The 26,900-nt window shown below is 53.2% G+C and overlaps 1 protein-coding gene across 7 annotated transcripts; it reads left to right on the plus strand.

The window, feature by feature from the left end:
* The first annotated feature begins 34 nt into the window (after window positions 1-34).
* SH3GLB2 (SH3 domain containing GRB2 like, endophilin B2) lies at window positions 35-26,900 on the plus strand. Of its 7 annotated transcripts, XM_040607706.1 has the most exons (13): window positions 35-398; window positions 8,978-9,119; window positions 9,462-9,590; window positions 10,823-10,956; window positions 11,433-11,525; window positions 13,648-13,659; window positions 15,688-15,750; window positions 19,990-20,013; window positions 22,717-22,806; window positions 23,304-23,404; window positions 23,893-23,907; window positions 24,514-24,778; window positions 25,457-26,900. In XM_040607706.1, the coding sequence occupies exons 1-13, from the start codon at window positions 336-338 to the stop codon at window positions 25,562-25,564; spliced, it is 1,239 nt and encodes a 412-aa protein (XP_040463640.1). In that variant the 5' UTR covers window positions 35-335; the 3' UTR covers window positions 25,565-26,900. The 7 variants fall into 7 exon arrangements, with proteins under 7 accessions (XP_040463640.1, XP_040463645.1, XP_040463643.1 ...); XM_040607709.1 differs by lacking the exon at window positions 23,893-23,907 and having other exon boundaries at window positions 38-398; XM_040607708.1 differs by lacking the exon at window positions 13,648-13,659 and having other exon boundaries at window positions 40-398.

Raw genomic sequence — 26,900 nt, forward strand, 5'->3', positions numbered from 1 at the left:
GGGCGGGCAGGCGACGCGAGCGCCCATTCGGCGGCGGCTGACAGCTCCCCCCGGCCCCCGCCCCTTAAAGGGGCCACTCCGCCGCCCGGCCCTCCCCCGCCCCCCCTGAGTCGCTCCCAGGGGACGCTAGACCGGCAGGGCGGCCCGCCGTCGCCCGTCGGCAGTGCCCTCCAGGCGGTCGCGCTGCCCGCCCAGCCGGCTCGGCGCGGAGAGGCCCCGCCGGTGCTGCACGGCCTTTTTAAGAGGCCGCGGCGCGGCCCGAGGAGGGCCTCGCTCGGCGCTATAAAGGGCGGGCGCGGTGACAGCGGGGGCGCGGCGGAGGTTTGGGTGCAGCCATGGACTTCAACGTGAAGAAGCTGGCGTCGGACGCGGGGGTCTTCTTCTCCCGTGCCATGCAGGTGAGGCGGGCTGGGCTGCGGAGCGTCGCCATGGCAACAGCGCCCGCCTGTGAAGGGGGGCTCGCCCTCCCCCCTCCCCCGGCCGGGCCCCCCCGCTGCCCGGGGTCCCCCCTGCGGCTGCCGCCCCCCCCGGCCGGGCCCCCCCCTTCCCGCTGCCTTCCCCGACGCGCGGGCACGGAGCGCCCTGGGCCGCAGCCCGGGGCCGAGGCCGGAGCGGAGCCGGGCGCTTCATCCCAGCCCGAGGGGGCTGGAGCCAGCCGGGCCCGCCGGCCCGAGCCGCGGTCGCGGTGGCGGCGCTACGGGGGGGCGGCCCTGGGAGGGGTGCTGGGGCAGGGCCCCAGAGAGGCTCCCAGCCCGCGGGGCGGCGGGGCAGGACGTTGCTCGCCCAACAGCCGTTTTCCCTAAAGAAGAGCCGCTGGCGCAGGCGGGCGCAGCATCCTGTGCCCAGCGCCATCGCGGAGCTGCTCCCGCCAGCCGCGGGCAGGGGCAGAGGTGGCCCTGCGGCGGGCCGGACACCGGGAGGGCGGCCCGCGGCCCTGCCGAGGCACTGGGCAGGCGCTGCCCAGGCTCAGCACGCCGGTCCCGGGGGTACCCCCGAGCTGGAGGCCGGGGCACGGGCGCGCAGCAGACCGGCTGCCCGTGCGGGGCGAGGCGTGTGGCGGCCGGGCCGGGAGAGGGGCAAGGCAGAGCCGGCTGGGATCCTGCCTGAAGAGGGGAGTCCGGCTCTGGGGCTGGGCTGCTGGTTGTACCCGTCACCCGGGGGCTGGGAGCAGCGCTGTCTTGTTCCACGCCTTCTGTGCAGTGGAGTAATTCTGGCTCTTTTAGGAACTGGTCTGCCGTAAACAGTTATCACCTCCTGTAACCGTGCCCATGAGTCATATGTTATGAAGAAGAGAGATATTAACTACAGGTGCAAAATAAGGAGCAGATGGAAAGCTTAAAGATGCTGTTCTCATGCAAATGACCTTGGTAGCAGAGGAAAGGAAGAAATTCTGTAAAGAAATCTTAAGTTTAGAAGCCTTATTGTAAGAATCTGATAAGTAGTTTTTAGCTTCAAGGCGTAGGAAGGAGACAGGCATGGGAACAGTGTCTGCACGTAGCAATTTTAGAGCAAGGAGGCATTTATAAATAGTGTCTTCTGCCTGCTACACCTACTTCACATAATCTCGTATATGAACATTCATATGCCTAATTACAGTAGTAATTTTTTGAAACCAAGTGGGCACTGCTACTTGTGGACAGCATGCAGGTGTTTGTGTAAGGAAGGGAGACTGGAAGGAAATGGATCACTGAGGCTGAAAACCACTTTCCAAAGTCTAATTGCTGGGGGAGCTTGGCCTATTTGGGCTGTTCCAGTAGAGTCCTGCCGCTAGTGTGGGTGAGCACTGCCCCATCTCCATGAGAAGCCACAAATGACTGTTGAGGTCTGCTGTTGGCAGTAAGGATTGGGCTTGTAGTGCTCTTTGGCACAGCAGATCTTCTAGGAGGGGAATGAGACCTGCCTAGAATAAACTGGGCTTTCTGTAGCATTGGAGATGCTTTCTTCGGCTCCAGGCATTTAGCAAAGTGATGTTTTACTGGAACTGCAGCGCTGGGAGATAAATGGACTGACCATTATGTGCTGTGGCGCTCAGACGGCGTTAGCTGTTGCTGTCTGGCTGAGATGTCTGACCAACACACAAGAGCTTGACTCGGACTGGAAGAAGGGCTGTAGCATTGCTCGGTGAGGGGGAAAGGAGACTGAGCACAGTCAGCATGCCACCTCGGGGGTGGCTTCCCTGAGGCTTAGGGCAGGAGCAGTCCTGGTTTGAAACCTGTCAAATACAACCTCATGTCAGTGGTGAATGAAGGATTTCAGCCTTGACCCCTCTCATAACAACAACAAAATAACACTCAAAACCCCACTGCTGCCTTTACATGGCTCTTCCTAGCTCAGGCACCAGTTAGCCGGGTGCCTACCTGAGGAGAAGCTAGACAGCTTGAAGCGCTTATTTGCTCCTGGGTGGGCAATCCTGTACCTATCTCCAGCAGGAGCAGGACAGAGGGGCTGTAACAAAGAAGCTTTGAAGTATCTCCCCAAGCAACTATCTTACCAGGCTTGTGCGTGCAGCTCCCTGACCAGGCAGTGTCCTGTGGACTTCATGGCATCTCTTATGACCTCCTTCAGAACAGCAAAGCAGGTGGTAGAAGCTGGAGTAGGAAGGTGGTGGTCAGCTCTGCTACCCTGGAAGTGGGGAACAAGCTTCTAGGCTTGGGCAGATACAAGGATATAGAGCTTTTGTAGGATTCAGCGTCTCTCTTGCAGATGCCCTGTATTGACACTTGAACTACCACCTGCAGCCATCGGGTTAGCATCCTCGGAGGGGATGCAGCACATAGCCCTTTACAGCTATGGCACCTGCAGACAGGCTTCAGACAGGTCATTCCCTTCATCTTCACTGAAGAAGGCTTTTCTTTTTGATCAGCTGTACCTTCCAGTTATCAGTAAGTGGGTTTGATCCCAAACCTCTGCAGGGGAAGCTACGCTAACAGCTCCGGCTTGCCTAGGGAATTGGCATCTCTCCTTCCAAAGGCAACACACTGGATGTCTCTGTTCTAGACAGGCTGCAAGCTAGGCTCTCCGAGTTGTCTGGAAATAATTGTAGGTGTCTGTCTTTTGTCAGTCTTTATATGAACTGGCTCTGGGTGAAATTGCCCAAGCATAAGTACAGTTTTTGGGTGCTTATTCCATCACTAATGTAATTACTACTAGCAGCTGGAGGTTGACTTCCCCTATCTTGAAGCTCCTGAAGACAGGCTGACTCCCCCATCTCCCTGAACTCTGGTGATAAAATAGACTTTTATCTTTAGCATCTTTAATCGATAGGCTCTCTGCGTGCTGACCTTACTGGGATTGATACCTTGGCTGCTGGATAACTTAAAAGTCAAGAGAACACGAGGCAATTTAAAAGGGTTCTGAAGGCAAGTGGTCCAGGACAGGGCCTGTTTCCATTTGAAACATGCCTGTGAGTCCATGAAGGCAGTTGTGCTGGGTCCGGCTGAGATGGAGTCACTTTTTCCCACAGCAGCCCTCAGGGTGCTGTGCTTTGCACTGGTAGCTAGAACGGTGTTGATGACACCCACCAGTGTAAGGGCTGCTGCTGAGCAGCGCTCGCACAACATCGGGGCTGTCGCCCCAGTGTTCCCCCCTCACCAGTGGGCTGGGGGTGAGCAAGATCTTGAGAAGGGACATAGCCAGGACAGCTGACCCAAACTGATCAAAGGGATATTTCACACCATATCATGGCGTGCTTGGCAGGAAAAGCTAAGGGAAAGGATAAGAAAGGGGGAACATTCGTTACTTACTATGTTTGTCTTCTGGAGCAACCCCTGTGTATACTGAGGCCTGCTTCCCGGGAAGTGTGTTTTGCTTTATTAAACTGCCTTTACCTTGACCCACATGTTGGGGTTTTTCTTCATCTTATTTTCTCCTCCTATGTCCTGCTGAGGTGCGGAGTGATGGAGCAGTTTGGTGGGCAGCTGGCATCCAGCCAAGGTCAACCCACCACAGCAGAAATGTTTTGTTGTTTTTTTTTCCCCTCCTAAATGCCTTGCTCATGAGGTAGCCATTAACAGGACAGCTTGGTTTCCTTCTGTCCTCTAGCACAGTTTCACCTGGCTCACGGCCTAGATCTGGCTCCTGGTGACCAAGTACTTCAAGCATACTCTGTGTCCGGTCCAGAGCTGGTGAAATTCAGGTAGTTTTCAGATGCTGGCTGAGTGGCTATGGCTTCTTTCCTATTGCAACCCTGCATGAGGTGGGAGGTAGATTTGCCTTAACTGATTCTGTTGTGCCTCTGATCACCAAAAGAGCAAATATTACCACAGCCGTTCTGGGCTGTTCGGAGGCTTCAGAAAACTCAACAGCCCAAATCTGCTGGCAGGTGCAGGAGGCTATTCCTGGTTTAAGGCTCCTGGCCCTGGTTTGATCTTTGTGATTTAAGGTGGAAAGTCATAAGTAATGTCCAGCTGAAAAAGCTGGGGACATTGCAAGGGCCTGAACTCTGCCACTAGATCCTCTGCCAGGGGGCTGCAGCTGCCCTGTCGGGGCTCACCACATACAGGCCTGGGCCAGCTGGAGGGGAGAGGGCTGGGGAAAACCATACAAGCCTGGAAGAGATGTAAGTCAACTCGTGCTGCTTTATGCAAAACAGCTGTGGTGTTGGCATAACTCAGTGGGAGCACTGGGTTTTATTCCCCTCGCTTTTAAGGGAAGAAAGGTGCTAATGCTTTCAGCAAAGAAAACATGTGCTATTTTAAAGCCTAAACTTGATGGCCCTAAGTCACTAGGACTATAGGCACAGCCTCTTCGATATTCTAGCTGCAGTGCAGAGGGACCCATCCAGCTCAGCACTACTTGCTGACCCTCCTGACATGCCAGCAGTGTCTCTACCAACTGTCTTGAGGAAAGGGGAGTTCTTCCCACAAGCTGTGAATACAGGCAGCTGCCCTAACTGCAGTCGGGCATGGTCTTCTTTCTTTTGGGCCTGTTGCCCAAGCGCTGCTGTCCTGGTCTGTCAGCCTGCTTGCCCACATGGGCCCTGATAATGCAGCTAGCATTCCTGCTGGCCAGCCAAGCCTCCCAAAGGAAACCCAATCTTTGGCTGAATTATTGATGCCTTGGAATGCAGCATGACTCTCTTCCTGGAGAGCGAGGGTGGCACTTGACAAAAGGCTGCCTGCATTATTAATCACCCCGTCGGCTTCCCTGCACAAAGGCTGGACTGGTGCTCAGCTGGGTCAGCTGCAGGGATGCTTCCTGCAGGGCAGGATCCCCGTGGAGCCTCTCAGCACTGTGACCTGGCAGGTTGATCCCAGGATGCAAATCCTGGAATCGGTTTGGGGCTGGACTGTTGACCCAACCATCATGTTCTAGAAAACAAATAGGAGTAGTTCTGCCACTCCTGGGATGGAGGAGCTTTAAGGTTCTCCCCACCGTGCCCCCAGGCATTGCAATTGTGTGTGCTCTGCCTGCCCTGACTCCCTCCCAGGTGGATATGTACCAAGCCTGCAGGCCCACTTGATAAAACCAAGTAACGCTCCCATTTGCGGCAGTCTAGGGTATTTGGTGCTGCAGAAGACTGCAATACCTCTAGTCCAGGAACAGCAAGACAGAAAATATTTTTAATCTGTCTTTTTACAGTCAGGAGGCATAAGTGTATGATCAGCTTGTCTGTTCTCCTGCATCTCATGGCCTCACAGTGAAATCTTATGTCTGTTCAATGGGAAGGAAAAATAATGAAATTTCTGTAAGCACTATGAAAACAAATTCCTAGGAAAATCTTTTAGAGGGGAGTTCTGCCTGAAGTGGCTGAGTAGCCAGACTTGACAAACTGCTGTTCTTCTACCCTGCTTTTCACTGAAGACACTGACTTGGGCAGCCAGTTAAGAGGGGATCAGCAGCTGAGACCTGTTGCCACCTGAAAGCTCGGATCTCCACGTGCACCAGACAAGAAAAAGAACCAGCTCCTAGGATAAGGCTATGTAACTTACCTGTAATCTCCTTCACTGGCTGTGCTTTCATGAGAAACTTCATATGATCTCACAGCAAGCTGTTCCTGCAAGAGGTGGTCCTGATCTCCGCTGCAGCTGGTGGCACATTCTCAGTAGCGCTGTGAAGTTGGGCGAGTTCTCTGATCCATCTAAAAAGTCATGTTAGAGGTCAAGTTCAGCTGGATCAGCGACTCCCCGTGCACAGACAAGGAGGTAGAAGTGTGCTGCAGAAGTGAAACCTGCAACGAGATGGTACAAGCTGCCCTGAGGCTGTGCCTTGGTCTGGGTTCTGCAGTGCAGTAACTTCTGGGCAGGGGAATTAACTGTAAATGTAGCTCCCAGCATATGAGCTACAGCCTCCCGTGCCCTTACACCCACTTCATGACGTTCGTGCCCTGCTTTCCAACACTGAAAGAAAACCTGAATGAGAGATTATTTTCTGGCCTGACCCTTCAGAGCCACAGGCTGTGACTAAGATTCCTGCCCATCCTCCCCTTCTGGCATAGCCCCCAGGCTTGCAATGATTGTGGTGCACGTGCTCAGTCCTCTTGCAAGACAAATAGCTTTAGTGCTTGACTTGAGATAAAAACTGAGTTTCTGAGTCCTGGCTGCTCCCTGGCCAAGCGCTGTGCAAATGACCCATGTTGTTACACTGCAGTGGGTGAAGGAGGGGTTACAGAAAACGGCTGTGATGCTTGGAGGTGCTGCTTGTGAATATAGCAAAGGACCCCAGAGCTGGGGTGGTTCAAGAGGCTGGCAGCAGCACGGTGGAGATGCTGGAGGGCTTCAGCAGTGATCTGAATGTGCAGCAATGCTACAAGAAACTGGGTTTAGGCTTGACAGCTCCAGGGCAGATGCTGGTGCAGGATGAGTCTAAACTGCAGGAAGAGGAGCTGGACCTGAAAGTGAGATGATATCTCAAATAAGCTGTCTGGGAAAGGGGGGCGAGAGACTGTTATGCTTGCATCAAAGAGTCTTGGCTTGTTTAAGAAAGCTCTTAAACAGATGACTGAGAATTGGTGCCAAATACCTGGGAAGCCCCAGTTTGCTGCATGGCAGTGACTCAGCCCAGCCTGGCAGTGTCTGAAAACAGCCCTGGGCTTCCAACAGTGACAGAGGAAGAGAGGCTGAGCTGCTCATGCATGTCTGATGGCTGTGTGTGTCCCCCACAGACAATCATAGGCTGTAGGTACAAAGCAGTACCCACGCCCTCTCACCTTGAATCCGCTGTTAGCTACGTCCAGCAATAGCCAGGGGCCATGGCAAGACTGAGCCGAAACTAAGTGCCAGTAACCAGGGGCTACTGGTGCTGAGGAAGAGACTAGTGAAGTGATCCCTGGGCACACATGGCTGAGACTCCTCTGATCCCACCAGGCTGCAGGAGGGAGTGTGACTGTCCTTGAAGCTGAGTATCTGTCACCACGGACACGTCTGGCAAAGCAGTTCACTGGCTCTAGCTTGCATGTTGCCCAAACCAGTCGCTGTGTAAACATACCTGCAGGGTCTGTATATCTCTGACATCTAGTAACGTTGGTGCAGGGTGGTAACTGGACTCCTGACGGCTGTTTGCCTGCCTTGCAGGCTGGTTATGGGCTGGCTCCTTATCTCACTCTGTTCCCAGCTTTGTACTGGATGAGAATGTAGCTGGGGCTGCTGGGCAGCCACGTGAACAGAGATGCCGGAATGCCTTTCAGGAGGGGCAGCAGGCACCAGACTGAGACCCCATGAAGACAGCATCTTGGCCCATCTAGAGCTGAGCTGTGGCAGAGGGGAAGGGAGAAGAGAAGGTACAAGCAGCAGATTATGCAGGGAGTTTATTTCATCCAAGAGTTTTAGCCAGGCTTTAATCTCTTGGTATCTGACTGTACCAGGTATCGTGCAGTGCCTCATCCTGATAACCCAACAGTGGTACCAGGGGCCAGCAACAAGGGCTAAGAGGCCAACTGCAACCTTTGTAGGACTGCATAGCTGTCTAAAGGGGTCTCTTGGCGTGATCCAACAAGATGCTTGTTCTGTCAAGAGCATGAAATTGTGCTTAAAAATAATGCTTGGTCACCTTCACTGAGAGGAACAAGTGGAAAATGGGGGTGGGATGAGAGGGAATGGGCTCTTCTCTCAGAAATACCCCTAGGAAGCAATGGGGGGTCTCTAGGCCATCTGACACTGCACTTACTGACTGACAAACCTTGCTTGTCAGATGTCACTGCCCAGTATGAAAACACTGAAGACTTGCATAGCCTGCTTTTCCTTGCTGCTAATTTTAAATTTAAAAGGAAAAACGGAGGGAGGAAGAGTCTGTTGCCAGTATGAATCTGAGTGCTGAGAGAAGTCAGACACCATTGTATTTCTCTCCGTACCCTGCTTCAGAGTGTGTCCTAGAGGAATAGTCACTTGCTGGAAGCATTTTTATCCAAATCGTGAGTTTGAGCCTCCTTAAATCTCAGATGTTCAGTTCCACAGCTCACTGCCAGCCACACAGGAGGTGAGCTGGGAGGCAGTGCTCAGATGCTGTCAGTCTGATGGCTGTCAGAGGGCACTCACAGCCCTTAGGAAATCAGATGTGTACATCCTCGTCTAATAAGATGAGAAGAAAGCCTGACTTGTGCAGTGGCAGTGGTGTTCCTGATCCTGTTGGGTTTGCAGGGCAGAGTTGGTTAGAAAGGGGTGAAAGGAGGTGGCACCTTCCCTCATGTGGAGGATGTCTGTTGCTCTTCTGCATGAAGTACTGAAAGCCATGTGAACATTTAAATATTCCTCACAATTAGAGTATTTTTGTACTAGACCTTATTAAAAGTTACTTACTCTGGAACACCTTTCAAACCTGGACTCTATTTTTAGCTCAGTGCTAGTTCCACTCTTGGGCAAGTTTGCCATTTTCCATTTAAGGATGCCTGGGAACAAAGAACACCACCTTGAAGGCTTTTTAGCTCTACTCTAAGATAAATACATGAGACTGAAGAAGCTTCAGTGCCTCTTAATAGCTCTGTAGCACACTGTAACTTTGCTTTAGTAGAACAGACCTTCTAATGACTACCTCCTTCCTGCAGTTTACTGAAGAAAAGTTGGGCCAGGCCGAGAAGACTGAATTAGATGCCCACTTTGAAAACCTTCTGGCCAGGGCAGACTGCACGAAGAACTGGACAGAGAAGATCTTGCGCCAGACTGAAGTTCTGCTACAGCCAAACCCTAGTAAGTCCAGCTTCTTCTAATGCTTCGAGGACAAATACCACTTTGCAGCTCAGTGTCAAAGGACATGCCCTCTGGCAGACAGCCCTGTCGCATTGAGTTTGCGAGGGTTGGAAGAAATGTGTCTGCAGGGCCTGTCCTTCCTTCCCTAAGTAGCTGAGAGGTGAGTGGCTGCTGCCCTGCAGAGCCTGGCTGTGCTCCTGAGGACTGGGGAAGGGACACCTTCTCCTGGTGCTCGTGCTTCCTATCTAGTGCGTTACTCAGGACTGCATGGCATGGGCTACCCCGAATGCCAGTTCTAGGGGTGCCTCCATCCTGTAACCACCAGTGGTATCCTCATTCCAGGTGCCAGAGTAGAAGAATTTCTGTATGAGAAGCTTGACCGGAAGGTGCCTTCCCGCGTCACCAACGGGGAGCTGCTGGCGCAGTACATGACAGAAGCAGCTAATGACTTTGGGCCAGGGACACCTTATGGTAAGTCAGCCTGGCTAGTTAAGAAGCCCTGGGAATCTATCCCTTCCTAAGAGAGTATCCCCACTACTGTTTTGCGTTAAGACTCCTGCAGCATGCCTCTGGAATGGGGCAGGGTGGCCAGCCCCCACTGTGGCAACCTGCCTGTTCGTGTGTCAAAGCTGATGCCAGGGAAGGGTCTTCTCTAGCACAGAAGCAAAAGCTCATCTGGAGTAGGAAGTCAGGTCTTACTCCGCAGCAAAGCATGCCCCGTGCTGTGGGGGAAAAAGGGGCAGGGGTGGTCCCTGTTCCTGATACAGTCCTCAAGTCTGGCAGAGCTAGAGAAGAGAGATGTGCAGATGCAGGGTAACTAGTGGGACTGGTTACAGGACACAGAAACGATTCTGTGCTATTTCTGCGGCTTTCTAAACTAGCCCGAACAGGGAGTTGCAGTCAATGGCTTTTTCCAGTTTGAGTGTATTTTTAGTCTAGTGTGCTGTCTAGTTGCATAGAGTTTCTCTAGACCCTAAACATGAGAACCATCCTTTAACTATCCCCTATAAGTCGAGGGTGGAAATCTTTCCACCAGAAAGAACAGAACAGATTTAGGAAGGTTGCTGCTTGGCTACAAGCCTCAACAGGCCCTTTCCTGACCACACAGGGCATCTTTCTGCTCTTAAATCCTAACAGTTGCCCCTTCCTGGGGTAATTTGGGGCTTCTTTAAGAAGACCTGCACAGAAGCACAGCCTTAACTTCCAGCTGTCCTTGCCTCTGCCATGAGCTTTGTGGCTGCTCTCCAAATCAATAGCTGTTCAATAGCAAGCCCTGTTACAGGCAGAACAGCTGTAACTGCATCTATAGCCAGCACAGCCTCATCAACTTATTTTTTCTGCTCTGATGCTTTTTAATTTGCTGTTCTGTTGCAGTGCCTCTGTTTTAAGAGACAAAGATTGTTCTGCGCAGGCAGGTATAGCACTAAAAGGACATCAGTGAAATAAGTGCGTGAGCAGATAAGATCAAAGCTGCACTGGGAGCAGCTGAGAAGAGGCCTCGAGCTAAAAGCAGGCTGTAGTTCAGACTGAAACTGGTGTGGTGTGGGCATGGGCACCTTGCCCAGGCAGGGTACACTGTGCCTTTGTCGTGTGTGTTGTCCCCCCCCGCCCCCCACTGGAGCCTGGCAGCTCTGGTTGAGTTGGCTGAAGCCAACACAATGTCAGTTGGTTTCTCCTGGAGTTGAAGGCTCCTGTTATTGCAGGGAAGACCTTGATAAAAGTTGGAGAGACTCAAAGGCGCTTAGGTGCAGCAGAACGGGACTTCATCCACTCTGCTTCCATCAACTTCCTGACCCCACTGCGCAACTTTCTGGAAGGGGACTGGCGAACCATATCTGTAAGTATGGTCACAGGGGGGGGAAGCTTGTTACACCACCAGGGATGAGGAGGGTTATGGGAGAGGGAAACAGTGCTGGAAGAACCGACTCTCCCTCCCTATGAGAAAGGACTCCATACCTCTCCCCTTAAAGAATGCAAGGATAGAGGAATACCAGTGGTCAGTCTGCTCAGGGTTCCCTCTGGCAGGAAAGGATTGCTAATTGATGTGCATGAGGAAGGTGACTCCTTTCCTAACTCCTGCAGCATAGTGGGCACCACCCACTCGTAGACTGCCCTGTTCCCAGCAGGTTTAGCCTGGATCTCTGCAAGCCAGGCCAAAAACTCTTGCAAATGAGATGAACATTACAGCTGCCTCTGTCTCCCTAGCATTTTTTGCTAAGGAGATAGAATTGGTTCCTAGATGATATTTTGTCCCCTTCCCTCCCCAACAGCTCCTAAGCAGTCTGCTCTTACCCACTTTTCTGTCCCTTCCAGAAAGAGCGGAGGATCCTGCAGAACCGCCGCCTGGATCTGGACGCCTGCAAAGCCAGGTTGAAGAAAGCCAAAGCTGCCGAGGCAAAAGCAGCGGTAACTCTCTCCCTCACTCTCTTCTCTGTCCTTCTGGCCCCAGGGCTTGGCTCACATGAGCAAAAATTAGGCTGCCCCATTATGTCCTGGCTCTGGCAGGCATGGGTGGGGGAATTCCTTGTCTGGTATGCAAGGGAACTGGGAGCAAGAGCCATGTGCCTGTTCCTGAGATGTCCTCCCTTGGGGGAGTTGCTGAAACAAATAGCTCTGAGCTTCCGGAGTCTGGAAAATTCTACATGACCTAGGCTTCTGCCTCCTGACCGATAGTGGCCACTGGATGATTTGTGCTCGTAACTGGAAGGCTGCATCTTCTGAGGACTTTAAGTTTTCCCTGAGGATCTAAAAGCAAGCCAAGAGAGAGCTGAGCTGGGAGGTGCGCAAGGGAGAAGCGTGGGGGGCTCTGCAGCAGTCCCGGGCTTCTCAACCAGTTAGGACTCGGTCAGCTCGGCCTTCCCCAGGCAGGAGTGCCACGGGAGCCTGTAAGGGGTGGCCAGGTCACACCGGCTACCAAGAGGTCCTTCCTTCAGCCTCTCTAGTTGTTTAGTTTGTGGTGCTGTCTAGTTACGGGCTAGTCTTGCCCTCTGGCTTTGGGGAAATTGCAGCAAGTAAACTAGCAAGGGTCCCAGGTCAGAGCAGTGCAGAAGGGACTGGTAAGCCAGCCAGCGTCACTGTCCGCAGGCCCAAGCAATGGGGACAAGCACTTCCAAGTGCTTGTCTGAGGCTGACAAGGCCCGTCAGCTCTGGTGCTCCCTGGGCCTGAGTCGTCTCCTGGAGCTTGGCTCTCCCCGGGCAGAGGTGGTGTAGCAGGAGGCAGAGAGGCTGTAGCCGGGCCCTGGTGGGTTCCCTGGAGGGCCTTGCTGGAGCACGCTGCTATCCTGTGGCACTCTGGCTGTTGGCGCAAGAACTTGCCGAGTTCTGCTTCCAGCCTGGGGCCTGGAGTTTAACTAGCAAACGTGTGCAATCAGGACAGCCAGGAATCCTTGTCAGTCGGTCTCTGGGATGCACTGGGATACCAGCCTGGAAGCCCTGCCATGAGCCTGTTTTCTAGCCATCTGCTCGGCTGGGCGCCTGGCCTTGCAGCTCCATGGGCGGCCAGTTCCCAGGTGGTTTCCCTCTCCTCCAGCTTTAACCGCACACGTGCCGTGCGGAGCAGCTGCGCTAAGCTCAGCAGCCTTCATCAGCAGGTCTAACAGAGTGCTCAGGCCTGTGTGGCAGAGCCCTGAACAAAAGCAATAGCTGCCCTTTTAAAAAAAGCCTTCTCAGTCAGGTCACCCAGACGCACTGAAGGTAACTTCAGGGATCCCCGATTCCCCTCCTGAAGGGGACGGTGCGCCCCGTCTCAGTGGGAAGGGGTGCCCATCTTAAGCTGAAATCAAATCAGGAATTCAGATACCTCCTGTGCTTCCTCCCTTTCCACCTTCTTTACCTTGCTTCCTACACAAAGCGATCCCAAGGCTCTCACCTGCACACGGACCCTTGGGTGAGGGACTTTCCTGTAGATAGAGGACAACAAGCTGGTTTCCCACTGGAACTGCAGGGCTGGGGTGCCCCAGGCAGGATGCGGAGCCAGTCCAGGCTTTCCAAAGTGTTCACCCCAAGCCATGTTTCGGCCACTCTGTTTCTTTGAAACGGAGATCACACAACAGAAGAGCAATCTCAGCTGTTGTTGAAGACATCCACCTCTTACCCAGTTTAGTTTAAAGGTGGGACCCTGGCCGCCGCACAGACTTCTAGAGGATAAGGCACAGGTGGAAGCTCCCAGCACAGCAGGGGAGAACTGCTGCCTCTGCTCGAGGCATGTTAGCTTGTCGTGAGACCACAGTGTTCCCCGTAACATGCCTGGAGTCCTGTGTCACACCTCTCCATCCAAGCTGGCCTGAAGTATCACACCTCTCCCAGCTCACCACTCTCTTGCTGCTCTCCCCCTCTGTAGTGCGAATTTGTGTTCCCACAGCTTCTGTCTCGTGAGTGACCCTCCAAGTGTGCTGCTGCCCAGACCTGTGAGCTGCTGTTCATGTGTCTGGGCTTGTGCGTTTCCCTCAGACTCCGTGCTTTGTCCTTCCTGTTGATGCTGTTTTGTTTACTAACCTTTTTTTGTTTTGTTTCTTTGTAATTTGCTCAGTGTGAGGGAGATGTGAGTATTGACTGTGCTAACAGTGCTGTGATTTTTTTTCTTCAACACCTCTCATTGTCTCTTTCCCATTTTAAATGAAAATTCATCTCTCCCGTGTCCCATTGGGACTGGTCCTGGAGCATGTACTGAGCATGGTCAGGGCCGTGGCTGCCTGGGGAAAGTGCCCCGCAAGGATGGGAGCGTCTGTTGGCTGCCTGCAGCCCCTCTGGAGCATGCATTCTGTTCCATCAATGCTGCTTGCAAGCAGTGCTCAAGAGAGGCAGGGGCTCCTGTAAAGACCCACCCAGGCTCCTCTGGCTGCAGGCAGGAGGTCAGGCTGGGTGGCAAGCCCCTCTCCTGGAAGGGAGGCAGCCCAGAGACAATGACAGGCAGGCTGATATGGTTGTGGTGCTGTTCTGTCCTCCAGGCTCCAGGGCTCTGCTGGTTTTCCCCCATCACAAGAGTGGAAGGGGGAGGGAGGTGGGTCCCTTTTGACCACTGCTTGCAAATACAACTTCTCCGTGCACAGGAGTGCAAGAGCAGCTTGCCTACTTCATCCCATGTGCTATGACTAGTCTGGGGACTCCCTGGAGATCAGGGAATGGGAGGAGATGTTTCTCTGGTTGCTCTTGATCTTTTTTTTTTTTAAAAAAAAGGCATAAGAAGCTATTTCTGTCAAATACCATATCTTTTCTCCCCAGAGGGAGGGGTCAAGCCTAGCTGCTGTGCTGGCCTCATCTCGCTGGTACATTTTTGTCCCTATATTCAGGTTTGACTTGTAATAGGAATCGCTCCTCCTTATTCCTTCCTCCAGCCATCCCCAACACTCCTAGATAGTTTAAAAAAAATCATATCTTCTTGTTGGGACTGCCTGACTGCTGCTTCCACACACTGGTCACTTATTCCGGCAGGCTGCTTGGGGCCCAGCAAATCGGGTCAGCGCATATAAGTAGATCTGGGTGAACTGCAAAGAGATTAACCTGGGAGAGAAAACGCGGGCCCTGGGAGGATTAGCAACAAGGCTGGGCTACAGCGGGATTGTGTGCCAGCCTTGCACACCAACCCACTGCGCCATAAAGGCTGGCCAGGAAGATACCCTGAACCATCGCACCAGTGTGCCGGTCCTGATGTCAGCTAGCTCACTGGCTTATTTTGGGTGATGCTACAGCCAAAGGCCGGCCTGGGAGGAGGCCCAGCCTTAGCTTAGCTGAATAGAGACACCCTGTTACGTGATGGTTAGTGAGCCCACACCTGGGGGTGGCGGGGACTGGATCCCTTGCACTCCCAGTGATGAAAGACCTCCGGAGTGCTTAAGTCTTCCTGCTGCAGGGCAGAGGTTTAGCTGTAGAGAAGGTGGCTTTTCTGACCTCTGGGATGAAAACTCGTACGCTGTCTTTGGCAACAGCAAGGCTTTGGGCTAGAGCTAAGCTGTGCCCCTTGCCGAAAAGAGCAGATCTGAGTCTGTTAGGAGGAAATGTGCCCGGATGCTTGGTGAGAGTAAGAACAAGCAGATTTGGTTTTTTTAAAAGGCACCGTGGAAAGGATGCTCTGATGCCAGTAAACATGCCACTTTAAGGACGAGACCCTGTACGGGGACATTTCTAGGACTATAGGCAGGAAGCAAGGGGAAAGAAGGTCCTGCCCACTGGACTGAGCCAACATGACACAAGCAACCTGCTGGCTACAAGGGAACGGGAAATCCATTTGAGATTGTGCTGTCTCGTCTTCACTCCAGCTGGCCACTGTATGAGCAGATAGCTGTAAGTACAGGCAGAGTTTCTAACAGTAATGCTGTTGGAGTATCGGGTGTGACTGCCTGAGCCAGTCCACCTCCTCTTGCACAAGCCTAGCTTCTACCTGGAGACAGCTTCAGCTTCCACACACCGCTGCCCAGACTGCTGGGAGACCTCCCTCCCGCCATCCCAGAAGAATTTGCTTCCAGCACAGATGGGGGAAAAAACCACTAGTCCCTTCTTCCATCCTTTGCCCAACTGACTCCTATCGACTCTTCTGCATGACTTGTACATGAAACTCTATTCCCCCCACTAGGCTGTGCCTGACTTTCAGGAGACTAGACCTCGTAATTACGTTCTCTCCGCCAGCGCATCAGCGGTAAGATTGCCTCCTCCTAAGATGTTGCCTCTCCAATCTCTTTCTGCCCCTCTCTCCACCTGACTTAAACTCAGACCTAGTGCTCTGCTGTTTTCAACATTTTAATGTGACATGGGCTGCCCAGGGTTCCTCTGACTCAACCTTAAGGATGCAAATCACCCCTGCAGGGGTGCATGGTCAGAGTCTGGCTCTTTGGCTGCTTGGTTTGCCTTCCAGTTTCCCTGCCAATCCTTTTCCACATTTCTAGTGGGAATCTTCTGACTGGGTTTTTTGTTGCCAGCGGAGCAATTGAAAGGAAAAACCGTCAAAGGTTAGCCTTTCTGGGTGCTTCCAGCTGTCCACTGGCAATGTCACACACATGACTGCCTGATCAGTACTGTGGTGTCAGTGCTCAGAGGCTTTGTAGCTGGTCAAGAGAAGCAAAGGTGGAGGAATCTCTCTGCCACCCATCCTGTCAGTAACACAGTAGGCTGACAGTGCAGGCTTGCCTGTTCTGCACATAGAGAACTTTTTTTTTTCCTTTCATCTTGGGGCCTGTCTGTTGGTGGCTGTTATGCAGTCAGATGCACTGGGACTGGATGAGTTGCCCGATGCATCTCCACTGTGTTGCACTGAGTGGCCGTGGTCAAGCAATTGGCTTTCATGCTGTGTTCATGGCTCCCCATTGTGCAATGTCACATTTCTTGTTAAAATGTTGAAAACTGATCATCTTGCTTCCTGAGTAGCGTTCAGAACAACACTGATGCCTGTTAATAGAAATATCTGAGAGTGGAAGGGCTGGAGAGTGGGATCTGTAGACATGAAAAAGGACAGCCCAGCCTTCTAGCAAACAAAACATCATGGAAACAAGGTGGATTTGGTTAATGGGAAACCCATCCCATTTGGAGAAAGAGGTATGTCTGAGCTGGGAGCATCAGTGTTAGTTCCCAGGGGGATCTGTCCTGACCTTCTTGGAGAGTGATGCTGGGATCAGAAATGGCTTTGCACAGTAGCTAGAAAACTATTTCCATAGGTAACAGGCCTGGCCATGAGACTGCTTGGGAAGAAGCTGATACTGGCGATGCTGCAGCAATTGCTCAATTTCCAGCTCTCCTACTGCAGCATCTAGCAGCAAGCCTGAGGCTCTGTCCTCTCCCTTGGAGAAGTCTTTTCCAAGGACAGCGCAATAATGGACTAAAACTGAGCTCTGGAAGAATCAGAGGAGAAAAACTGGGCTTTCCCTGCCTCTGAATAGCTCTGATTAGACCAGCGTATCCTGATGATTCCCCAAGGCTTTCTAAAGCAGACCAGAAGGCAAGCATATGCATAATATGCATCAGCATCTTGCAGAGCGTTCAGATGCTCAGTTGAGTTGTCTAGTCATCACCAAACTACAAGCTGATCTGCTTTTGCTGTATTGCAAAGCTGTTCCTGGGGAGCAGATGCCAAGTAACGTGACAGGAGAAACAGATTTGGGGGGGTGGGGGTTAGCCCACAGGTGTCTACCCTGGCACATCTTTGCCTAGTTCAGTGGTCCCTCTTCAGAGCTCTGCAAGCAGTGGTGATGATATCAGACAGTTGGCACAGGGCTCTAGGAGACAGACTTGCTCCAGGGATGCAGCCAGCAGTGACCTCGATCACTTAAATCACGTTTGATGGTTGCGCAGCAGGGCCTCCTAGCAGAAGTGCCTGTAGGAAGCCCGCTGGCCTAGCACAAGCAGTGGCCCTTGTGGCTTCTGAAACTATTTCAGCGGTTGCAATCAGCACCTGATGTGCCACCTGAAGTCCAGCTGCACTAGCAGGGGTGACTTGGACAGCAGTTCTCATCTCCAATTAGCAAAGCAGGGGCTGTGCCCAGGCTGCTCCCCAGCTCTGCACAGGCAGGACCACTTTGCAACAAGCTCTCTAATCCCAGCACTCATCCCAAGGGGTCAGGCGCTGCAGCAGGTAGGAGCTCTTCATACTCTTGCTCTGCTTTTCTTCCAGGCCAGAGTCCTTGTGCTACTTTAGTCTTAGCGTGTCCTGGCAGGACAGAGCAGTGGTTGCTGCTCGCTTTGCTGTCGAGCTCCGCTCCTTTCTGGAGGGAGGGATTGCTTATGCCCAGGTAACAACTTCATCTTATAGGTGAGCAAACAGGTCAGCGCTCTCCTGGACCATATGTCCTCAGCAGGGCTCTGATCTGGATTCTAAATTCACGTTGGTTTTTTGAGAGGTGGATAATGTGGTGCTTTTATTTTTTCCCCTTCCATAACAGGAGGGCTTGGATAGAATTAGATCTACCTGGGGACAAGCACTTCCCTCATTTTGTATGAGCTGGAGGCTGAGGAGCCACTTCTCCTCTCTCCCACACTGACCTTTTGTTTTTGTGTAAGAATGTGTACATGGGCCGCCTAAGCCTAAATATCCCTTTCTCGCAGACCCTGCCCCTGCCACGCACTGTACTCCTGGGAATGATTCTAAGAAAAACACACTGAGTGCCTTAAAGAGGGTTCCTCTGGCTTGAGCCGGGGTCAAAGACAACGGGGCAGATCTGGGCCTTTTCTGCCCCCTGAGCCGCCCAAAATGCTTCTGGCTGGAGCAGCAGGTGTGGGCAAAGCTGACGGCGCCTGAGCACCGTGCGGTCGGAGCTGGGGACTGCGCAGCAATGCCAGCAGGAGAGGCGTGAACCTGGCTACAAGTTCACGGGTACCGCGGTGATTACACGGGCCTGAAGCTCCCCTGCTCCAACCCCTGGGGCGTGGGGCCTCGTGGGGCAGCAGCTCAGGCTGGAGCCCGCAAGGAGCCACCTGCCTTCCCGAGCGGGAGCTCCCGGGCCAGGCCGGCGCTGGCATTCCCATGCATGGCCGAAGCTGCCCGGCCTCGTTTGAACCGGTTCCCCATGTGTGGTAACAAACCACCCGCCTAAAGGTCAGAAAGCAGCGGGCCTTGGCACGCCACACAGGGGTGGCCTGTGAGCAGCAGGGAGCCAGCTACACCAACACCACCGAGTAGGAAGAGGTGCCGGCCAGGCTACGAACGGGGAGCAGGAGCTGAGCTACGGGAGCCGGAGCAGGCAGCGAGCCAAGGAGCCTGGTGTGTCCACCCCTGCCCCAGCCCCCCACCAGTGCAGCAGCTCCTGCAGGTGCTCCCTGGATTGGCTGGCGAAGCTGTCCCTGCACCCGGGGTACCGCCGCCCACCCGAGGGCAGGTGCCGGTGAGCAAACCTCAGCAAGGTTCAGCTGGCAGCGCCGGGGTCTGGGCAGAGCGTGTTCTCCCTCTGACACCAGGGCCTCCAGCGCGGGGCTCCCGGCGCCTGCAGTGCAAATTCAGCAGTGCTATGGTGAGCTCCCCTGATCTGCAGAGGTGACATCCAAGGGGGAAGCTGAGGCCCTCGGAGGCACCTCCTCTGGTCCCACTGGTGTGGGGTGTTGCTGGCAGGCTGCTGAGCTCCCTGTTGACCCAGGGTGATTTCATGTCAGGGCTGAGGGAGCAGTTGTTTGCTGAGGAAAGGCCAAGCCAAGGACCTCTGGGAAGGATCAATGTGTTTTTCTACCTCTTCTCTCCCTTTCCTGTTGCTGTGTGTGACATTTGTTGTCAACTGTTTCATGTCCTGGAGCCAGATCCCAGCGAGCAGCTGGCAGTGTCATGCTGCCCTGAATGTGCCCCATGGCTGAGGGGAGTAGGAAGGAGTAGCGTGATGGTTTGCCTGGCTCAAAGGCAGCATCCAGCCATTGCTTCCTCTTTGCCGTAGCTAAACATGCCTAGTAGTAGCACAGACCGGCTGGATGATGGAGCCTTTAACCTGAGCTCCCTGCACCACCAGGTGAGGAACGCTGGCATATGGCTTGAGCTTGTGGCAGGTCATGGGCCCAAGCAGCTCACTTGCCTCTCTGCAACCTGAAAAGAAGGGCTGTCCTTCAACACCAGCCCCCGCAGGGCTCGGCAAAGTAACTCTTGCTGTTCAGAGGACTCTGCTGCTTCATTCTTTCCTTCCTGGAGCCTACTGAAGCAGTGGCTGTAACAGCCCCGGCAGGGAGCAGAGCCGGCACGCTGCTGGCACTGGTGCCACGGACTGACGCTGCCGTTGTGAAACTGAGCTCAGGAGCAGGAATGAAGGGAGAGGGCATCGGTCTGGCAGCTGCTGCTGGGTGAAGGGCTGGCCTGTCCCCGGAGTTGGCCTGCTGTGTCCGTGGAGCGTCCTTGCCAATTGGGGTTAATGCCGAGTGCTTCTCGACGTCTCCAACACTGATCTCCTTTCCTGTTGCTCTGTGGCCCCTACAGCTTTGGAGCGACGAGGTGGAAAAAGTAAGTACTCAGCTGAAACCGTGCTCAAACCCTCTTGGCGTGCAGGTGGTGGTTGGGGCCTGGGGTGCTGTGGACCCTGCCTGTGCGCGTGCAGGGGTGGGTCAGTGGGACGTTGCTGCAGTCAGCCCCAGCCCACGTCATGCAGCTCGGTGGTTCAGCGCGACTCTGACAGTGGCGTGGGAAGAGCTGGCCCCGTGCTGGACCTGGTGTGAGAGGCTTCCCAGGCAAACCAGGTGTGCATTTGTATGTGATAAAAGGCAACTCTGAGAACCCTGCATGGGTGTCGCGGGAGCAGAGGTGACACGCGTGGTGCGATTCAGCTCTGCTCCTGTGGCAAAGGCCCTGCCTGCTCCGATTCTGCACGTGCCATGCATTAGCCTCTAGTAGCCCCTCGCCTGCTCGTGCCCGAGCAGGAGCTCCGAGCGGAGCAGGAGCAAGGACAGAGGGTTCCCCTGTGAGCAGCCCCAGCTGCTGGAGGGAACGGCTCTGTCAGGAGGGGCAGGGTGGGAGGTTTGGAACTGATTCTGTCTGGGTGACCTGCACTTCCCCTTCTGAGTAGATCCATGGAGGTAAAGCCCCAGATCTTTTTTATTTTCTGGGCTCCGCAAGGGGAGTATGACTTGTCCATAAAGGTGGATGAAGGGCTGCTAGCGGACTAGAGACCAGGGTGAGCTCTGTGTGGAGCTCCAGCATGGTATGGAGCTTCCAGAGACACCTCCTGGGATCCCGTTGCCTTTCATACCTCAAACACCCCCAGCAGGCGTTAGCTTGAAGCCTGCGCTGCAAGGTGGTGGAATGGCATGTTCCTGCATGATAGTAACCTATTACTGCCTTACTCTAAATGCACCATCAGAGCAGACTGGCTGTTTTTGAACCCGCTCATCCTGTACTTTAAATCCTTCAGTCCCTCTCAGCTGTAAGCATGCAAGGCTCTGTTCCTCTATCTTTGGTCTGTCCTGGTTGGGAGACCAAAGTATGTCTGTAGACTTCGAAGTTCTGTGTGTCTTGGAGAAGCACAGGACTGGAAGGGACCTCCCAGGTCACAGCCTGGTGCTGGCGCTGTAGGAAGCTGCATCGTGCAGCTGCTCAGAGCTGGCAGAGGGGCCGGGGGGTGGCATCCCCCGCAGTGCCAAACGGAGCCCGTCTGTCTGTCACAAGCAGCTCTGCTGCAACTGGTGTCTGCGCTCAGCTCACCGGGGCAGGAATCTCTGAATGCCTAGTCAGGCATCGCCCTGGTGTTGCCTGTCACGTTCCCCCTTCTCCTTTAAATAATCCCTTTCATACAGAGGATGCAAGAAAACAGAAACAGCTTAAAATAGACGAATCTGATTAAAGACAGAGGGTTTCTTTGTTGCAGCATAGCTGTACGCACTACTGGTAGCGCTGTTAGCTGGTGGAAGGTGTAAGGGCCGCGGCAGCTCCTCCAGCTCGCCCTGCCAAGGCTGCGTCCCCTGTGGGTGACCCTGCTCAGGAACACCCACCGCGCAGCCCCTGCGCCCAGACTGCCTGGATTGGCCCTCTGGGCTCGGTTCTGTGCCAGAATGATAAGGGCATTCCCAAACCAGCAAAAGGAGCGCTCCCTGGGACGGGTGCCATGCAGCTCTGCTGCACCTGGGCAGGCAGCACTCTGGTTGCTGCGCCCTTCTGGGGAAGGGACAAGGACACAGAACCTGTATGCCCAGTAAGCTGTAGCTGAGTGGACGTTGCTTTTCTCTCTGACTTCTCGGTCACAGGACATCCTAAGAGGGAACTGACACATTCCACTTGACGTTCAGGAATAGTGCGCGCTGGAGAGAACAACCGTGCCCGTTTTACTGCCCCTTTCCCTCTGGCAGCAGGAAGGTAGAGCAGGTGCCAGGGCACCTGACTGCTCCAACGCTTCTGGAGCTCTTCCCTTTGCAAGGATCCGCCGGGGCGTTCCCGTACTGCAAAACTGCCCTGGTGTAAATACACCGTTTGGTGGTGGGGGAGAGATGCTCTGTCTGTTCGGTAAAGAGAGACTCCAGTATTGGTCTGTCTTTGAATTCCCAACGTCTGCTGCATAGCTGCCTTCTATTAACTGTTGTTTAATTTCTCTTGGCTCAAAATGAGCAACTAGCTTCAAAGGAGAGCCTTGGGTAGGAGCTGGATTGGAATGCTCACCTCTATTGCAGAGAGATTTAGTTAGCAACAGCAATTTAGTAAATGCTCCCTGGCCTCAGCCCTTGCTCTGTGGTGGTAAAAAGGATACCAGAAGAGATGCACTTCTGGAGAGAAATGTAGGGAGGTTGTCAACAACATCGCTGTGCCTATAGGCTTAGAAAGAGGGGGTTAAAAGGACAGGTGCTGGCATGGGACTGGCTTTCCACACAGCTCAAGATTAAAAAAAGCCTCTCCATCTTCACGTTCTGGTCTTGTGCGAATGGGAGCTTCCTAGCTTGGTGCATCAGTCTTGAGCTGCCATTCCATGACCTGCAACGATCCCATGGAGGATCAGGCAGGAATCAAGTTGAAATACAGCCAGAGGCCTCTGGGATCCCAGCCCAGTGTGTCCTGTACCTGATGCTGTGTCACAGGTGCACGTGGTCCCACTGAGCCAGGAGCACGCTTGTCTCTGTGCCCAAGGGGGGGAAGGTGGAGGAGGTGGGTGCTGCCTGTTCCTAGAGGAAGCAGAACAGGGGTCCTTGCCTGGTGCTGTCTTGAACACCCTGTCCTGTTTCGCAGGCAGAACACGAGCTGAGGCTCACACAGACCGAGTTTGATCGACAGGCAGAGGTGACACGTCTGCTGCTGGAGGGGATCAGCAGCACACATGTGAGTCTTCCTTGGTAACTGGGTGGGCAGGGGCTACAGAGACTCCTGGCTCCTTTCAAGAAGGATGCCGAGAGGATGAGGGAGCCTCACATTGGGAGTAGAGGTGGAAAAGGTCATAAATTTGGATGCTACAGCAGCCTCCTCCCAAGACCTGGAATGCTCAAGCTAAAAACCTAATGAAGCATGTACAGGCAGTGCTACTGTGGCATCTGCAGTTCTGCAGTCCTTAAAATGCTTCCGAGCCAGAAAAAAATTACTGTTCTCTCACTAGAGCTGCAGACTGGCCACATGGGCTTGGCTAGAGCATCAAGAGATCACCCTTGGGTCTATGCAACATTCCCAAACTTAAACTAGTGTTTCCACACAGACCAGGTAACTCTTTTAAATACTGGCCTGCACAAGTCTGCTTCCCTTGGGGTAGGTAGTAGCTGCAGGAAGAGAGTTCCTGTGCCTGGCCACCAAGCTCGCAGACCAGCTTATGGGCCTTCTTCCTCCAGGTGAATCACCTTCGCTGTCTCCATGAGTTCGTGGAGTCTCAGACCAACTACTACGCTCAGTGTTACCAGTACATGCTGGACCTGCAAAAGCAACTGGGCAGGTGAGACAAGAGACTGCTTTTAATTCTCTGAGGGTTACTGATCTCATTACCCCCAGTCCAGGCCTCCTTCCCCATCCCACATCATAATGCTGGGTAGAAGTGTTAAGGTCCCCTCCAAGTTCTGGCAGAGCTTCTGAGCTTGCAGAGTGGCGATCCGCCCTGATGGCAGTGCATTTAGAGTGGGCTTTGCCATTGGATTCATCTGGGTTTGATACCTTCATCTCAAAGCTTGATGGCCATGAGAGCTTGAATGTTCCTTTTCTAAATGAGTTAAACCACATGGGAGACAAATTCCTGTTGCCAAGCAGCAGCCTGGGTGTGCTGGGCTGCAGCAGTAACTCGCCCTGTGCTGCCGACTGCACGCCCCGCGCGGGCAGGGCTGTTCTGTCTGTTACCTACCACATCAGCGTGGTGGCCTGACCCAAGAGGGGCTGTTGCTTCTGCGTGATGACTGACTACTCCTGTTCTGTTCTCTTCCATGCTTGCAGCTCCAAAGGAGAAATGTAAGTAAGATGTGGCACACAACTGGCTCTAAGAGCTCTCTGCCTCAGCCAGGCTCTAGAGTCTCTGCACACTTTTTGCAAGGGCCAGAGCTGCGCTCCCTTAGTGCTGCGGCGGGTGTCTACAGACAAATGGGACTGAGCTCCGTTACCATCTATCTGGAGAGCCCAGAAGCCTGGGAGGCTCCTGTTGTGGCATCCAGTGTAACAGCCGTGACTGTCCATTTCCTGAAGAACTAGCAGACTAAAGAGGTAACACGTGAGAGCAGGGCAAGGACGCAGCACAACGGACCCAGTAAAACAGCTGTGGAGGCAACAGCAGCACCCGCCCAGACCCCTCTCCAGTGGCACGCTGCAATCTCTGCCAGTTAGGTGCCAGTCCTGTGACAGGACACTGGAACCATAACAGATGATATTACCTGTTGCATAGTCTCGGCACTGGAGAACTGAGAACACTTCCCCACTCGAAGGGCAGCATAGGTATATTACAGCCATTAGCCAGAACGCTTGAGCATCATCTCTGCAGTGTAACTACTGAAAGGAAGAGCTCGCTCGTGGGTCCTCATACTAGATCCTTCCTGACCTCTGCTTTTTTTTCTCCTGTTTAAGATTTTCAGGCACATTCATAGGCAATGCAGAATCCACATCTCCTCCCCCAGCTGCTACCTCTCCTCCAGCTGTTGCTGCTGCCACACTCCCTGCTGTGCCTACTATCCCAGTTGTGCCCACGATTGTTGGGGTGCCCAGTACCGTGGCAGAGAGCGTACTGAACCCAAATGAAGTCAAGCCTCCTGCCAGTGGGACGCGGAAGGCCAGAGTCCTCTATGACTACGAGGCAGCTGACAGCACTGAGCTGGCACTTCTTGCAGATGAGGTTGGTAGCCTGCCTTCGCTCTGAGTCTCACTGTAACTGCCAAGCAGCCTCTTGTGTGCTTAGCAGGGTCTTGGTTACTTTTCCTACTCCTAAAAAACTTGTTTTACGGAACTGCTAATAGGATCTTTTTCTTGACATTAGTATCCACCGAGCTGCAGTAAGCTTGTGCTCAGGGCCTTTTGCTATTTAAGAATGTCACCCCAGTAACTCTTCTTTTCCTAATAATAGAGTGTAGCTCTACCCAGCCAACAAATACCCCAGTATTTAATATCTTCACTGTGACCCTCAGATATGGCTACTTATCTGAGAGCAACGGGATAAGCTGCTGGCTGGAGGCTTGGTCTACCCCTGCTGAGGAAAAAAAGGAGAGTCAGCAAGCTGCAAACTCTCTCGTTCACTAGACTGAAATATTGTATTCAGAAGAGACGACATAGCACTATCGTGCCACCCTGTATGCAAAAATACCTTAGGTCAATTTGGAGAATGAAAAGGCAACAGGGACATCACTGGGCAGATTTCTGTAGATCTTCTATTAAAGCTGCAGAACGTTCTGGGGAAAGGGCGCAGATGCTTGCTAAATGAACTTCAGGAATTACTGTTCTTTCAATACCCATCTGACTGAACTTCTGGCTCTGTCTGCAGAGTAAGGCCCTGTCTAACGCTGTCTTCTCTCCCCAGATGATCACTGTGTACAGCCTGCCAGGCATGGATCCAGACTGGCTCATAGGGGAAAGAGGGAACCAGAAAGGGAAAGTTCCTGTCACTTACTTGGAACTGTTAAGTTAAATGTTTCCGGGAAGAAGAATGTACACGCAGAATGCACCCCTCATCTCCTGGCACTTCTAATGCGGATTTCTTCATCTGAGACCATTGCTCTCTTCAGGGTTGACACTCCATTGCTAATATGGGAATTATGGTAAAGCTGTTACAGTAAGGTTTTGGGAAAGGGCTGAGGGCACCCGAGACTGAATTCATTAACTCCAGTGCAGCCTGCTTTGAGGTCAGTCTTGATGATGGCGCAAGATTCCCCGGTTACTTTTTTCCTACCCGACCCTAGTCTCGTTTACCACAGTGGCTTTCCCGGGGTGAGCAAGCTGTATCCCTCGGCAGCTGCTCACGGGGTTTAAGTTAAATTTCCCTTGTGTCTGGTGTGGGTTAGTGCCTGTCTGCCCCTCCTGTACTCTCTCTTCTTCAGCAGCAGAATTGCCTAAGTCAAACCATCAAGCATTCCAGTGGGGAAGTGTCCCACACAAACCCTCCGACATGTCCTAGCTCTACGGAAAGGAAGGTGAATTTAAGAATTTAGAGCCTGTTAAACCCATCCACCTTGCTTACCTGTGGGAGAACAGTAACGCAAGGCTCTCCAAGAGCTGTGCTTACTATTGTGGTGCCGGATGGCTTCAATCTAGGACTGTCCTCTGAAGCTGGAAGAAAAGTTCTTTGGGAGGACCAACCTAATAATATAGGGCCTGTACGTTGAAAATCAAACCTCAGTGCAAGGGACCATGCATCTTGCTTGCATTTCCTCTGAGAAACGGCTCTTGGACTGCAAAGAGTTTACAAGCCTTTTTAAAGCTTTGCTCCCTGTATTAATTGTTCAGGCTTTTCTTTCAGTGCGTCTGTTCCAGGCATGTTTTAGCCTGACTCAGTTTTCACCCTAGATCACAAATTTAACTAACGCTTCCCCTCCCATCTCTGCAGTGAACAGACTCGGTGCATCCTAGTACAGAAGCCCCACGTGCTGTAGCTCCAGTAATGAGCTCTTCTTGGCCACGCACACGCTAAACAGTCCAGGCAGCCCATGGTGTGTGCAGTGGTTTAGCTCGAAGGGGGTGCTCGGGTGTGTCTGCCTTTTAATCCTATAATGAGCTTTTTAGCTAGAGCTCACCTGAAGGACTTATGCTGCTGTGTAACTCGCTGGATGGAAAAAGAAACTTGCCTGCACCAAACTCTCTGTTCGCGCCCTTCCCCTTGGTATGTCAGAACTAACTTTGCTTGTTTATTGATCTTTTGCACTTTCCCCAATGGTATCGTGACCACTCTAATGTAACAGGGCACTGGGCACCTGTGTATGTAGGGCTCGGTTTTCAGCACTTATTTGCCAATAAACAAACTGCCTGAC

Source organism: Falco naumanni, chromosome 9 (assembly GCF_017639655.2).
Source record: "Falco naumanni isolate bFalNau1 chromosome 9, bFalNau1.pat, whole genome shotgun sequence".
Lineage (NCBI taxonomy): Eukaryota > Metazoa > Chordata > Aves > Falconiformes > Falconidae > Falco > Falco naumanni.